This window comes from Buceros rhinoceros, unplaced genomic scaffold (assembly GCF_000710305.1).
Source record: "Buceros rhinoceros silvestris isolate BGI_N320 unplaced genomic scaffold, ASM71030v1 scaffold16404, whole genome shotgun sequence".
NCBI classification, from domain to species: Eukaryota; Metazoa; Chordata; class Aves; order Bucerotiformes; family Bucerotidae; genus Buceros; species Buceros rhinoceros.
Window position 1 is genome coordinate 17570 of NW_010410184.1, and position 16355 is coordinate 33924.

Consider the following 16355-nt stretch of genomic DNA (forward strand, 5'->3'; position numbering starts at 1 on the left):
CTGCAAACCAGGAGCTCTGGGTGCAGCTCTGACTAAACCCCTGTGCCTTCTGCCAGCTGCGCTGGGCGCACAGGGAATACTGGAAACAAGAACAAAAAAAAGCAGCTTCTATCTCAACGCTACAGTCAGGACTCGATTTAAGTTGGTGGTGTAGGTAGGGAAGATCTCCTGATCTAGCAAGAGCTCACCTGTGCACGTCCTCTTGTTCTCATGCAGTGTGTAGCCAATCCGACAGCTGCAATAGTACCCCCCCACATAGTTGTGACAGTGATGATTGCAGAGGGGTTCGCCATCAAAGAGCTGTCTGCACTCATCGGTATCTAATGGGCGAAGCATAGCATTAGGCAACCAACACCCTTCAACAATATTTCGTCTTAATCTGAGCCACTCGGTGTTCCGCGAGGTTGGCTCGGTTCCCTCTGGTTGCCATGCCCTTTTGTGTCTGCCTCTGCGCAATGAGACCACCTTCTCCCACTGCACACCAGCAGCCCCAGTCTATGAGAGCACAAGGAAGCACCAACTCCACCACAGCCGTGTCTCCTCCATCTACAAGAGGGGCTGGTCATTTTACCTTCAGCAGCGTAAAAGGCCTCAAAGCCCGTGAACGGCGTCTCATTGGAGTAATCAGATCGAAACTCTACCATCAGGTTGTTGTCAACGGAGATGTACGTCTTGTTGCCTGGAGCCTCCTCAGTGTCTGTACTATCCTTTCCACACAGCGTAGCCAAGGTCCTCCCACCGGAGCTCAGCTGCAAAAAGGGCAGACAAACCTACCAGGTGAGCACAGAGCTTTGCTCTTCCCAACCTGCTGCAAGCCATTTCAATGGCCTGGAAAGCATGTTTAATGGTGTGAGAAAAAGGTGCTTCTGGAGGCCAGTTCAGACCTAGGGACAGATAAGAGACAATTTCCCCTGTGCTCTGTGACTCAAGCCTGTAACTTCGGCCCCTTTTTCCTTTCAGAGGCCCACATAAAGCTGTGACGCCAGGCTAGGCTATCAGCACCGTGCTTTGTTTATAACGCTCTTGTTAACATGGCACTCTCAGCGATGACCAGATCTTGGTAAAGCCAAGGGTAAAACTGCTGTAAAAAGGTTTCACACACTGACAAATTCAGATCTATAGTAAAAGGCCTCCTTAAACTAATGACCCTCTTTCTCCATGATTCCCTTGTTACAGTTCCAGCTCTTCACGTTCTGATACAGGGGTTCGTGTTGCGCACAGTACTGTCAGATCTGTGTGCTACAGACCGACCAGAAAGGAGTAGTGCACCCTGGCCAAAGGAAATTCCATGACCAACACCATGGATTTGGGGAATGGAAGCCACCTGCCACATAAAACCATGGAAATGAGACCCTCCTAAATGACGACAAGGCTGCCCAGTTCGGTGTCATCAGATTCAGAAGCGCTGCTGACGCATTCTGCATGCTCCCCGCGTGTACAGCTCCCTCTTTAACGGGTGTCAGGCCCACGCAAAACAGAATGAGTGCAGAGGTAGCACAGCCTCAAATCACCGACCGGGCTATGGAACACGCTAGTGTGTGGAGCACAAACCTTTCAGGGACACCACTGATCACCCAAACACTTCCCAAAGACAGTCTCTGCTTCTTTTCCTGAGGTGGTTCCTCACATTAGCTACCGACACACCACAGCAAGCGCTGCCGGTGCAGGTTTAGACAAGCTGACCGTATCTCATTTAGACCATCGCTCACACTTTTACCGTCTCCTATTATACTCTGTGTAAAGCACTACTTGTTAATTTAAACCACACACTGTAATTTCAGCAAAATGAAGCTCAAATGTTGTTTTAGGCAAAATTTCAAACCTTTTGCTTCACAAGAGGGGAACATCAGAATTTTCCAAGCACAAACAACTCAAGTTTCAGATGTCCCAACATGACAACCAGTTCTACTCCCTGGTCCCCTGGGCCTCGATAAACACATCACTTAAAAGTCAGCGGAGCCTGAACTTTACTAGCAGTCTGGAGTCAAGGGCTTACAGCGGTTACGTTGGTTCCACAGGCATCCAGGATCATGTACACACAGTTTTTAACAACTTAGCCTGCTACACATCCTGCTGCCTTGCACATACCTTCACGTAATCGTATTCACACAGGTAGGACAGCTCCAGGTTGAAATAGGTGAAGTAGATGCGGATGGAATATCCCTTGGGGACAGTAATATTCCAGATTCTCTCCTTGTGATTTGGGTAGACATTTGGGAAGTTGGGGGACGTGATCCTCCCATACATTTTCTGCAACACAATGCTGCTGCATACTCCACTGTAAAGCGTAGCCAGCAGGACTAAGAGTCTGTGTCAAAGGAACAGAGATTAACGGAGAAAGAGTGAGCATCACCTAGACCATACCCCAGAAGCCACCCATCCAAGCTGCCAGTCTCGATACCAAATCTGATATCTCTTTGCTGGCTGGAATCTTCATGCCTGACACCCTTCTCCCTTGACAGCGGAGGAAATCAGGAGGTACCAGTGGAGTCACACTGCAGCAACAGCTAAACAAGATGAGAATCACACTCATACCTTCTAAGGCCGGCACAAAGCCAAGTGGCCAGAGGAGCTGCGGAGGTCCCTGCAACTGCACTCACCTCATCGTTGCGCTCCTGTCTGAGCCTGCTCTGCTCTGAGCCCTGGGGAAGGAATCTCTTCTGATGTATTTGCATTTGGGGGCGGATGTATTTATTGTGTGTGCTCTGCTGTGTTTGTCTGGATGTTGAACTCTGATGTTTATCTCCCTTCCACCCCCTTCAGCCTGCTGAGTTCTGGGAACAGCAATTACTCAAAACCAGGCTTGTGTTCAGTGCACGAGGCCTCAGTAGGTGACAGGGAGAGGCAGATGGAGATGGTATCACAGCTCTGCGGGAAGGCAGGCAGTGGGAGGAGGTACGGAGTGGTTCCATCAGCGTCTGCACAGAGGAGCGAGGAGAGCTGGGCAATGCTCTTTACCTCTAACCAACTGATCTACAATTTCTCCCCGTGCAAACAGTATGCTACTGAATTGAAGTACAGGTTCTTCTGAGTCAGAGCAGGAAGGTACTGAGAACAAAGTAAGGGGGCACATTAGCGTATATCGGAACAGTCTGGTTTGATGATTCTGTGTAATGGGACCGGAACACTCTAGCAACAACGCTGCAGCACACACAGGCACAAGTCTAAGAGATGCCAAAGTCTTCCAGTTCTTGGCTGTACTTTTTAATCCAGTGCAAACTTGTGTTGACTGAAGCCTGCTCCATGCCTTGTTCCGAGGCACGGATTGCTTTTTACCCTGTCCATCCTGGAACGCCCGTAAGGTAAAAGGCATATTTAATAAATTAGGTCTTTTGAACTTGGCTTGCTACAGACACAAGATACAAATGCTCTGTGCTCATATCTGCCTGTGTAACCTCGCTCGCCAACTTTAAAAGCCCAACAGTCCATTTCTACCAAATTTGGCAGAAAAGAAGCAGTTCCCAGGATATCAGTGCAATGTAGATACCTGGATGGATAAAAAATGAATCCCTATTACTGGGGATTCACTGAGGAAAAAACTGAAACACCAACTCCAATTTCTTTTAAACATTTGTGGATCCACACAGGGATTTCACAGCACTCTAAGACTCCAGGGAATTCAACTGGACAAGCCAATGCTATAGGACATAAAGTTTTACTAGTGCCACTGCTTGCAGACTGCTTCCTTCCTAGTCAGCATTTAGGTTTCTCCACAAAACTCCTCCTCCAGCCCGGGGAATACAAGTGAACAAGCCAATGCTATAGGACATAAAGTTTTACTAGTGCCACTGCTTGCAGACTGCTTCCTTCCTAGTCAGCATTTAGGTTTCTCCACAAAACTCCTCCTCCAGCCCTTACAGAGACGGGCCTCAATTTACAGAGGGTGAAAAGCCAGTTATGTTAGTGCCGACCCCAGGTCCCACCTCTTCCCTGACAAAAATGGACAGAGAGCAGGAAAAGTGATTTGCAGCAGGGAACAGACTACTGCACTGCAGACGCAGGACATTTGTACTGAGATATGCTGTAATTAAATGGACACATTTTGATACTCATTTCTGAACAGCCAAAAAATCATTACCCCAGGCAGTGAAGCTGGTGCTGGCAGGAAAGCAGGAGTTATTACATGAACAAAACTGAAGCCAACAAACCATTTAGCAGACTGAAAACAGAAAACACCATTTAATAGAAGTGAAGGAGAAACCAGAACCAGTAATAATGAATTGTGTAGCAGCAGTACCTACAAGAGTGGTTAACGGACAAGAACCCAGAGGGGACTGGCTTTCCTCATGGCCCACTACTTGCTAAAATGATCTTATCAACACATGCAAGATGAGGACTTTATGCTGGCTGGAAACAAGGGAAAAGAAAGAAAATTTTGAAAAAATCAACCTGTGCCTGAGCTGGTGCCTGATTCCCACAGACATAAATATTTCCAGAAGCTGCCCACATCAGGTTTACTGCTCGGTTCAGAAGCAAGGGCATGGAGAGTCAATTCTGATCTTAGGTCTGCAAAGTTTCGCACAGCCCTAGAATTTGAAGAGGACCCTGAAGCTGATGGTTGCCACCTAGCACAGAAATAAACTGACTTAATGAATTGTAATCCTAGAGGCTGAGAAATTGAAGGCTTGGGGCACAGACTGGCGTGGTCTGTGGACAACAAGGCTTCTGTGATTTTAGTCCTTAGCACCTAAAGTGAACAACACCAAAGATGTTGTCTGTTTCTCTGCCCAGAAACCTTCCACTCCAAAAGGCTGTGGGGCATCAGCTAGCCAGGTGCAGCAGTACCTTGTGAGCGCTGTGACAGCTCACCTCAAGCCGCACAGATGCTCCTCTTGCCCACAATTTCCCTTTTGTCTGCCCAGGACTCAGAAGCCTGAAGGCTGAGTGGACATCATCCACAGCACTGCAGTTTCCAGCACTCTCTAACTTGCCAAGTTACTGATGCACTTCAGAAAAGCTTGGGTGTTATCTGAAATGAGAGATGTCTCCTGAGAAGTCTGCCCAGGTGTCTTCTTAAGCCCCTGTCTCCTTCCATCCAGACACACGAATAAATCAGCAAGAGCAGAGCTGCTCAGCCAATGGATGCAGTGCTCCTCAGGCTGGTACCGCTAAGATCCAGAGATCTGATCTCCACTTTCCCTGCAAAACCAGACAACAGCAGGAACCAGCTGACAAGGTGAGAAGGCTGGAGACCTGCCGCACCACTAAGACCTTCATCAAAGCGTGTGAGAGCTGGGCTAAGCCCCAGGGTAGCTCTTGAGTTCAGATTTCCCTCTGACTGCAGTTTTGAAACTGCAAAAACGTTACCGAGGTAAATTTGGCCAAAGCAATGTTCCTACACAAAGAACTTCAGCAGGGACAACCTCTATGAGCTTGTAAAAACGAAATCAATAGCCCCACAGCTACTTCACAAAAAACCTCCCAGACAGCTCTATCCTCAAAAGGACCATGGAAAACCCCACACTGCCTCAGAAAATCACCTTGTGCCAGGGGCCTTTGAAAGGCAGCTCCTACATTCTGACAGCAACTCCATGAAAAGCACTAAGGACTGATCACAGTCAGCACCAGATGTTTCGGGTGTAATAAACAGCATCTGAACGTGCTGCCAGATCCTAAATGCAGGTTCAGTGTCAAAGCGAGAGGCTGGCTAATGGATGAAGGAAAAGCATGCACAGGCCTTCCTGCCTTCTAAGACGAGGGAGTGCAGCCATCTAACACCGCAGTGGCTATCCCTGCATCACAAACAAGCAAACGAGCGTAATAGCTGCTTGCTGTGATCCCTGAAGACATTGCTCCCCACTGCCCCTTATGCCAGCTGCCTCTGCAGAGCCCTAAGAGATTGGCTGGCTGCTTGCTGTTCCGTGGCTAAATCCAATCCTCCTGCATTGAGGGGTTCGGAGGACTGGGGGGAGCAAACGCAGCAGAGGAAAAGGCGTTCTGTTTCCTCATCACAAATCAAAGAGCGTGACTGACATCGGGAGACAAGCACACAGACGGAGCAAGCAGAGCATGGAGTGGGGCAGGGGAAAGAGCCTGGCTGCTGTGAAACAGGGAAAAAATGATCTTGGCAGGGGAAAACAGCAGCAAAGACAGCTCTTGAAATGGGGCAAGATACTTTCCTCAGCGAGGGAACACTTCCCTCCTTGCCACAGTGTCTACTGCTACCTCACTGTTTCCTGTTCTGTTTGAAAGATGGGCTCCAGCTGCTACAGAGTGCTGAGGCGCATTTCTCCAGCAGCGAAAGAATCACTGGCCCTGTCCTCTCTACTCTGCACTAACTGACTGCCAAAGGATAGCCAATCCAATTCTGCAATCTCGTCCTCATCTGAAAGCACTCGGGTGTGAGCTCAAATTGTCTAGGAATACCAAAAAAAACTCTGGGGCAAAGATACTGGTTGACAGCTTTGCTTCTCTGGCATCACCAGTGTTCTCAAAACCCAGGGTAACTGTCACCTCCGTGGGGCTGGTCTCAGGCTGTGAACCATGACCTCTCCAGGAGCACCACAAAGCTCAGAGTGCAAAGCACACGTCTCTGAACGTGTGTCTGTGTGTGAGGGCAGTCGTACGTTAGACACCACACACACTATTTATACACGATGTACATATCCGCGCAGTAAGATAACATGTAGATACCCGCGTAACTTCTGTTCAGCCGCAGAGCCGCAGAATCCAACGGCACGTCGTTTTCAAGCACACCAGCCCCTTTCCACCGCCACGTGGATGTATGGGCATGCATTTACACACCAGTACGCAAACTCCAGGGCAAACTGCTGCACACACTCGTCCCCTTGGGAAGAGACAGCACACAAGTAAGAGATGCTGGTCACATTACCCTTCCTTCTCCTGTAAAAAACTCCCCCTGCCGTGGGGAAGATAGCTCACAATCCCTTTCCCCCTTGCCTGTCTCCCCAGTCCCAGCAGCCTGGCTCTCAAAAACTGAACTAGCTCACAAAGCTACCGCCTCGCTCTCACTCACATCCGTGGTAGCTGCTGCGTGTCTGCTGGGCTGGCTCCAAGTCTGTGACTTCACTGGAGCAGCTGTCTGTGCTGGGAAGAGAATTTGGTTACAATTCAGATACAGCTAGAGCCAAAGCTATGAAATACAGCGCTGTCTGCTCTCCCAGCAAAGATGCTACGCACGCTACAGGCACAGCCCACACATTTTCCTTGGGTGAGCCTGCCTCCAAACAGCTCAGAGGAACAAAGGGGGCGGGTGAATTCCACACGTCTAACATGTACCTCTTGTCCAACACGAAGTCTTCTTAGAACAGGGAAGGCAGACTAGGGGCAACAACGAAGAAAACCAAGAAAAATAAAACAAATCTCTGTACTAGAGGACACACTGATGAGCCCCATCAGGAACTTCCTATTGTGGGTAGAGTGAGGCTAATCAAAAGCCTTCCCTGAACCTATCACAGCCTCATTCAACAAGCAGCTTGGCCCTGTGAAATCATTAGGAGATTTTTCAGCTCCCAGAACAGCACCCAGGAATGACAACCTAATTTAGAGGGAATGGTTTGGGGTTACATACCTGCCATGGTAACTGGAAGGCCTGGAAAATCACTTGGCAGCTTAGGAAAGGATATTAGCATGTGCCATTCCCTCCAGCACACAGTCTGCAACAAGAGGATCAACCTGAGCAGCAGCCTCTCTCCAAAATCCTTCTTTGACAAGGGAGAACTAAAAAGAAAGTTGGGCAGAAGAACCATATCCATCTCCTGCTGCAGTTTCTGTATAATCCTCCACTTAAAGTGATGATCCTTAAGAAAGGATTAACCTTTCCTAAACAAAGCCTAAAGCCTTTCCTACCCACAGAACCAGACCGCAGGGGACAGCGACCATCACTAAGTTTGGGATGAAGCCCTGGTTTTTCAAAGAAGGGGAATCTAGCCTTCATCTTCCACACCAAAAGCACAGCAGACTCTCAGCAGAGAGCACAGGGTCTGCCTTCGGAAGTCAGAGCTTGGCTACTCGTCTCTATTTCCATCTCCCCTTCATTTCTACCTTCTTTCATGACTGCTCTTCCTCTACATGCAATAAATAACACTGTGAAGAGCTGTATTCACCTCCCAAACGTGTAACTTGTGAAGACGGGAGAAGTTAGCAAATTCCTGACACTCCCTTCCCGCTCAAGAAGTGGGAGAAGCTGAGAAACGTGCTGAAGAATAGGCTTCAACAACATTAGGACTGGCAAATTCATTAAACCCACTTGCAACAGGCTCCTTGCCCATGTACACATCCAAATGTGTTCTCTACTTACCCCTGCTCAACTCAAAAACATTTTTTCACCATTTCTCTTCCTCTGCAATTGCCCACAACCTCGGTTTTTTCTAACAAAGAGGCTATTACCCCACTAATCCAGATAAACAGTAAAGCCAGCCCAAAGCACTCCCAAAATAAGAGCTGCTGCTCAGACATTAAAGAGTTAGCATGATACATCCAAATGGACAAATCTTTCCTCTGGCTAAATCCCTCACTGAATACACATAGCCTCATCCCTGCCTTGGAGAAAATAGATTGAAGTCCGTGTCAGAGCCAACAGCACATCAATCAGAACCTGTATATTAAAATGCCTGTAGCATTCCAGGCAAAAAACCAAACCTACCAAGCAACCAGCTGTGTTAAACTATTGCTTACCACCTCAGTGGAATAACGTGCCTTTCCCAATTATTTCAAACTGGCCTCCCTTCAAAGAAGTCTGGGATCCTTGATTGTTCTCCTCTCCAGGGCGAGAAATTAGGGATACCTTCTAGGTACTAGGTCCCATCTAGATGCACTGCCTTTTGCGAGGACTGGCCTTATCAATCTTATTTTTAAGGCAAGAACTGTTTCTGCCTAAGAGAACAGAAAGTGTTCAAACTGCACAGTGTTGTTCAGTCTAGATCTAAACTCATTTTTGCCAGAATTCCACCCTGAAGATCTTGTTTCTGGCCCTAGGGGAAAAAAAAAAAAACCACCAAAATGCATGGCAGGAATTCTGTGCTGCAGGGACACTTCACTCCTCAGCTGCTTTGCTCATTTTTGCTTCTCTTACAGAATTTCACAAAGCAATAACCAGCAAAACATGCTTTGGTCCTGTGTGCTTTCGGTTTGGGTGACGTCAAACACTTGGATTTGAGCCAAGATTGCTATTGTTTCATAGAGAAATTGAATTTGGTCTTTTAAATGAGTGGGACATTTACCTGGGCTTCCTTCTCCTCACTTTTCAACACAGTTAGTGAAATCCACGACACTGAAGTTTCAGCAGGTGTCATGACTAAAGCTTGAACAATGGAAGGAAACTGCGAAAAATAAAATAACAACTTTTAAATACAGTTGTCAACAAAACACAATTAAATAGAAGCATTATGAAGGAGGAGTGAGCTCATGCCCACACAGCATTGTCTTCTGTCTCAGAAAAATCTGCATTTCAGAGATCGGCAGAGCTTTAACCTGGCTGTACAAAACCAAATGCTCAGGAGTGGGTACTCAAATACTCCCTGGATTAAGAGGTTACCTGATTGCTGAGCGTAAGTGACGGCACAGGTGACTTTTCCGTGCCTGCTGGACACACTGGCCCCTGGTTTCACTAACAGCAGGGCCACCACTTGTTGAGCCTCAAAGCTGTATGCAGAAGTCCACTAAAAACTGTTGACATACCCTGGAGGCGGTGGGCCTGTGACAAGCGAAGGCAGACTTGGTGGATGCTATAACCCTCTAATTTACTATTAGGCACAGAGTCCATGAGAGTCTATCCTAAACTGCCCCAGCCACCGTATCTGCCAGCGACCTCAACCACCACCAAAGAGTTGCAGGAGCTCACTCCACTCCAGCAACGCTCAGCTCTGCTGGAGAAGAGGCAGAATCGTTAGGCTATATGCAGAGTTAACTTGGTACAAGGATATTGGATCTAACCTGAACTCCAACTTGAATGCCAAGGCACTTGCAGAACAGAGTACTCTGTGGTTTCAGTCAAGCTCTGAGCCTCCTCAGCTAACAATTAAAACTGGGACGTCTAAACGAAAGTACTTCAGGTACACCTCTGTGGGCAGGGTGGGAAGGGAAAAAGGGAAAAGAGCCTTGCTATAGCATGTGGTTATCTGAAGTGGCAAGAGCAATACGGAGCCACCGAGCAGCCAGCAAATTAAAAGATCATAGCACATAATTTAAATGTTTGGCTGGAATCCCCTGAGGGGGATCCCAGTAGGACGAACCTCTGAGGAGAGGAAGAGATTTTGTTTGATGTATGTTAGCAAGGAGGGATTGGAGCCAAGGCACTAGCGTGGCTGGAAGAATTACTCTGGCTGAAGTCAGATGACTGTGTCTGCTAGCCTCTGCTTAGCAGCACTGTAATGACCCAAAATTGCAGCTGACAGATTGGTGCTGAGAGTTTGTCTCACCGAGGCTGCCGCATGCGGATGGGCCATTATTCTTTCAATTTTAGTCTCTGATGCCTGTTAACATACATTAGGCTTTTCCGTATGGTGCTTTTTAGCCTGGTGTCCAGGCCAGCTGCCTCGGCCTCTGTCCCCACCCACACGCTCAGGTCCTGGCTAATGAAAATGGATGATGGCCCCAGCTTAGTAATGGGACACAGATGGACCAAATGGTTTTTTGCTTTGAAACATATTGTCATTTAAGAAAGTCTCCGAAGACGCTGAGGTTTTTATTCTTGTATCACTGTAATATTCCCCACTAATACGGTGCAATCTTCAGACAGGTGAGGAATTCGGAGTCACAAACATTCTGTTTATCTGGACCTGGAATCCTACAGACCACTGTCCTGTTCTAGTACTGCTACTCTGCTGATGGCCTTGACAGTCACTTGCATGTTCACTCACTCTCCTCGTCTCCTATCTCGCCTCCTCTGCTCAGACTGAAAGATCTTCAGCATGAGAAGCAGCATTTTTGGGGGCAGATCTGTTAAAAGAAGGCCTGACAGGCACTGCACTGCCTCCTGCAATACGGGGAGTAATGATAAATCTAACAACCGCTTTACTATTAGGAAAGCCTTGTGCAGACATCGCAAAAGCAGCCTCCTCCGCCAGGCATGAGAACCTGGCTGAGGGGACTGTGCAATGGGCATGGCAAGCAAGGGTCATTTCCCAGCAGGACTCCTCATTTTTCCAAGCTGTTCTTCTTCATAATATTTGTATTCCAAGAACAAACAGGCACAAGCAAAGTCCAAATGCCAGACAGCAGCCAAACACACCAATATAATCTGCGGGAAAACAAAGCCCATCTTTTAGACCACGCCAGTGTAGTACCCACCTACAGATGTGCAGAGTTAAGGTAAGCGGTGGGCAAACATCTGCTGCAAGATGGGAGCCATCTCCCTCTTCAGCCAATTGTCCGGTGTCACAAGTTGCCACTGCAAGCCCAGTGGTGTTTCACACACAGCAATTCACAGGCCTCTTATGCTCACTTGCCCTTGCTGGCCGGCCTGGGGCATCTCATACTCAAGCCCATGCAATCGACACAAAGCGGCTGCAGCCTGCATTGCCACGGTGATCTGGGAGGCCACACGGAACGAACTCCGCTCTGCTGACTGCTTTGGTAACCTGCTTGTTCTGTGCTGCACCCTGTGGGAGACAGAGCTCCCCCCGGCTTATGAAGCTGTCTCCGCCTTTCCAAAGTACTCCTTGTTATTTATGGTTTCTGCCCTTCTGCCTAATCTTTTCCAGTAATTTGGAAATACTCTCTTCAATGGTAGGGCAGAGTTTGCCCATGACATCTCATTTACCCGGCAGTCTATCTCCCCAGAGAGGTGAAGACTAGTTAAGTGTTTCTGAGGAACAGGGTGAGTGTCCGTACGTGCTTGTGTGAAAATGGGATGGGACTCAGGAAAACAATTCCTCTGAATCTCTCAGCCTTCATTACAATTCCTCTTCTAAGTGCCAGCTTTGATTTATGGCCTGCCATGCAGAGGCTAGGAGGGCCTGCAGCCAGAACTGACCAGCTGTCAGCGCAGGGCTTACAGGAACAGGAAACGCATTAACCTGTCTCTCCACCTGCCGGCATGCCGCAAGTGATAGAGGAGCTGACAAAGACGGGCTGCTCTCAGCACATTATTTCCCCAAGCACTCCTTGGGGCTGGGACTGTTCAAAGGTGGAGACACCCAGAAGCAGGCGGAGGTTCCCCAGGAGCAGTAATTTGGACACAGCCACACCTAGTGCCCCAAGGAAACACCACTGTTGTCCCCACCCTCTTGCTTGCTTCCTGCGGAATCTGATGCACTGGCTGGGACCTTGGTTTATCTCCTGTTGAACAGGAGTTGTTTCATGCACAAAGTGGATCATCTCACAAAGACTCATTCACAAAACCTGTTAGTTAAATAAAAATGGAAGCAACTACTTATCTGAATAGAAGAATACACCAAGGCACAGCCACTTTCCCCTTGCAGCAGTAACACTCAGTCGGCTATTTTGTGTTTTACAGCAAGCCACAGTAGCAACGTGAGAAGAAAACACGCGAACCTGGGAGGGAGGACATTCCCTTACCTCACTCTGCTGGGCTGATGTACCCTCTTCCGAGTCATACACTTTTTAGACAGCTTTGCAATATGGAAACATTCACATTTTTACTCTGGAATGGAGCAAAAGGCATTTCTTCTCAGTAATCCTGTGTCTAGCCCGCTCTGTCCCATGGCATGACAAGCTGTCTTCCAGCATGAACAGGTTCAGCGATCCTCTCCGGAAGAGCAATCATAAGGTACTTCCCAGCCCGCTGGCTCCCAGCGGTGGGTAAATTCATCACTTCACAGACGATGATGAGCACTATTTGCCAGCCAGTATTTCAGAGAACAAAGGCTGCTGTTTGCTCCCCGTGGTTCTGGGCTCCTAAAGTGTAAGTCCATGGCTTTTTAGGCAGCTGCAGCTCCCTGTCTGGACACCTGCACCTAAGCTTCTGGCAGGGGACCCCTCACTATGGGACTGATTTTCCTCTCAGTAGATCAGCAGCACAAGGCCAAGGACAAAGGCAGAGCTCTCGGAGCAAACCAAGGCTTCTCTGGAGACTGTCCTGACTTCTGGTTTTCACTCTGCGCAAGAGACTCCTGCACATAGTCTTGCCCCAACTGGAAGAGCTAAAAGGTCTGTATAAAATATTACCACAGGAATACTGTCCTTTCCCTTTCTCTGTTGGCTCAGCTGCTGCCTGCGCTAGGTTCACGAATGCAGACCAACACACCCAGCGCTGTCTAGACCATCTGCTTGGCTCAAATACCTGCATAAACCCCCTCAGCACTGGGTTGTAAGTGCAGTTTACATGCCCTGAAGACTGCTCGGTGAAAGAAGCTGTCACCTTGACCATTCACCACGTACAGTAGCTTCACGTAAGACGCGTGCAACACGGGGAATCCTGAGTACAAATGGCCTCACGGTGAATTGGGAGGTAACTGAAGATAAATCTTCAAAGCCCACTTCACAAGTAAAAGAGGCTTTCAGAGCTCAGAGAACAAGGTCTCGAACAAACTATTTACAGTGGGTAACAGACAGTGAACAAATGCCTTATCTGACCTCTGTTACTCTTCCACTCAACAAAACCTGCTGTGGCAGGAGACAGCAGAGCCACAGGCAGAAGGAACGTGGCATCACAGTCCAAACAAGACCCAGAGCCCCGTCTCTTGGATCAGTATCTCCCGCCACCAAGCCCAAGGCATAAAGCAAATCTCCCAGCCCACACTGCCAAGAAAGATAAATAAAAGGAGCGCTTCTGTGCCACAGGGATGTTGTCAAGTTTGCTGCTATCTAAACCACCGAGTTATCAGATGGAGGTTGTGAAAAACAAGCACCCCGTCAGAACAGATTCCGTGAGCCGCTGCGTTAATCCACGACCAAGGGCAACAGCAGAACCCACTCAGCTCGGTGGCAAAAAGATTCCCCTTCAGTGCAAGCCCGGTTACTCTTCCCCGTGTTTGTGTATGACTGCTTATACGCCATCAACCTCAAACCAGATTTTTTTTTGTTAAATAAATGGACTCACTGCTTTTCAAACTCACGTTCAGTGTTTCTAAGCAGAGCCAAACACGATAACAATGTAAGACTAAAGACACCCTGCGCAACCTTATGCTTCATTCTCTCTGCAGTATCAGGTTTACCCTTAATTGTCTGTAGCTGTAATCAATGCTGAAGGTGCCTCCCAGGCCACGCGTTGAGAATGACAGACAAAGCACCGCCAGACTAGGCAGGACCGCTGTCAATGTAACTCCATTTGCCGCCTGCCTGCAGACAGACAGGATCTTTGTGAAGTCCGGTCAGGCTGCAACTCCCGCCTTTGCCTGAGCCTGAAAACACGCTCAGTGAAGTACGGATTCCCTGTGAGTTTACCTGACGGTATATATTAAAAGAAGATCTTCACTACTAAAAGCACATACAAACAAGTGTCCACGGAGGGTATTAAATTTCATATTAACACCTAATTCCTCTGTTTTATCTGCCCACATATGGACACACTCTGCTCTCAGAGTAAATGAGATTTATCCTGTTTTCATCCAGAAATAAGCTACCTGGACTACTTGACATTTATCACGGGATATGCACACGCGGAGTTACCCCTGGGTACTGAACGTGCTGTGGGTTCACAGCTGAGCTTGTCCCCAAGATAATTTCTTCATTTGCCTGCGGCTCGATGCATAAGCATGAGCATGAGCTAGCTTGAAGTTAAAATAATAATAAAAAAAGGAAATACAGCAAGTACCACTGGCCCATGCATTGAATGAGGCGAAGTCAGCACTGTGTGTGCTAGATGACTTGAACAATTTGCCCTCCGGCATCACTTTCTCTTTTTTTTTGTGTCTTTTTAACTTTTTTAAACATCTGGACATAGCTCATAGCTATTTTCCACTTGCTCTTACACACATACTATTACTCTGAGCTGTGACAAGATTTTCAAATGCATTGGCTGTTGCACCTAAAAAAGAAATAACATACTGCTGCTCCCTTCTATTGGGATATATATATTCTATATACACCAGACTCGTAAGTCTTTCATGAAAATTTAAAGAGAAAATGCCCGTATATGACATGTTATTTATACCCTTTCGTAAAGCCCCTCCCTCTGAATCTGATTTCTCGTGCTACACTCCTTAAATCTAAATGCCGTCATTAGGAAGGCTTCAGCCTCAGCACATTGCCTTAGCAAGGAAACCGAAGAATTAAATCCAACTCAAGCACTGATTTCAGAACTGATGAAAGAAACTGCCTGGAAGGTGCTGGCCCCCATCCACCGCACGTGTGCTGGCCGTGCAGGCTCCCTGCCGGCTGCTCGGCCAGCCTGCATCAGCAGCAACCAGCTGCAGGGATGAAGGAAGAGCTCAGCTTCCAAACGTGCTCGAACCTTGAGAGTAGCCGGACTGCTCTCTCCTCCCGGAACCACTGGAGAGTACAGCGTATGCAGTCTGCTGAACAGTCAGGGGCAACCCCTGTGTCCATGTGCTGTGGAGCACGAAAACGCCTCGTTTTCTCCAAGGAGTGTCTTCAACATTATCATCACAGGTAAGATTTCATGGTGGATGATAAGGTAACTCTTACGAGGACACTTCTAAGGTACCAGCATCCCAGCCAGTCTAACACAGCTACACAGGTCTCAGTAACGATATTGCCTCTTATACAACATGTGTCACTCGCGTATCTGAAGAAAAATTACAAAACCAGATAAGAGCTATCACCCCATTTTAAAGACAGGGAAACCGAGGTATTGAAAGGGAGGTATGATAAAATGCAAATGCCAGCAGCAAAGCGAGGCATAAAACCAGGTCTCCTGCATCCTAGCTGGGTGCTCCAGGCAACACAGCCGGAAAGCTCCATATCCCATTACCCTTACATGAGCTGCTGAGCTCCCCCAGCAAGCACCCTATTCTTCATTATGGAGTGAAAAATAAAACAAGCCACAGGGCTCTGACTCCTCCTGCAAGCCAGAGACACACGGCCACAAATTTCTATGGCAAACGATGCAGTGAAAATGCAGCCTGACACCGAGCGATGTGGCAGCGGCGAGGCAGCCCACCTCGGTGCCGGGGCGGTTGTATCACTCGTCATTCCGGGAGAGCGGGCGAGTTGGAAGCATTACTTCAGCTGTAAGAAAACAGGCTGGCTGCTGATTAATCCAAACGCTGCTGTTGAGATGAGCAACCCCGTGGCCAGTGGCCTCCGAAAACAAGAAAAAGTGAAGGTTCAAACATAAGCCACTACAAATAACTACCTTCTAGTTCTCCCCAGTCACACCTTGGAGACAGGCTCGGCAACGCAGAGCTGAAGTCTGTTGCTTTGTGTCGTCATTCCCAGCAATGTACTATAGCTCCAAAACCCAACTTGTTAACGTGAAGAATTAAAGCACATAGAGCAACTGAATTTCATGCTTTTTTTTTTTTTTTTTG

At 48.0% G+C, this 16355-nt stretch overlaps 1 protein-coding gene across 1 annotated transcript in view; it reads right to left on the reverse strand.

Moving 5' to 3' along the window:
• Window positions 1-2675, reverse strand: part of MASP2 (mannan-binding lectin serine peptidase 2) — a 12788-nt gene extending 10113 nt beyond the window's left edge. The window contains 4 exon segments of the mRNA XM_010135524.1: window positions 189-320; window positions 572-749; window positions 2089-2314; window positions 2605-2675. Coding sequence (XP_010133826.1) covers window positions 189-320; window positions 572-749; window positions 2089-2314; window positions 2605-2675 — 607 coding nt within the window.
• Between the last annotated feature and the right edge of the window lie 13680 nt (window positions 2676-16355).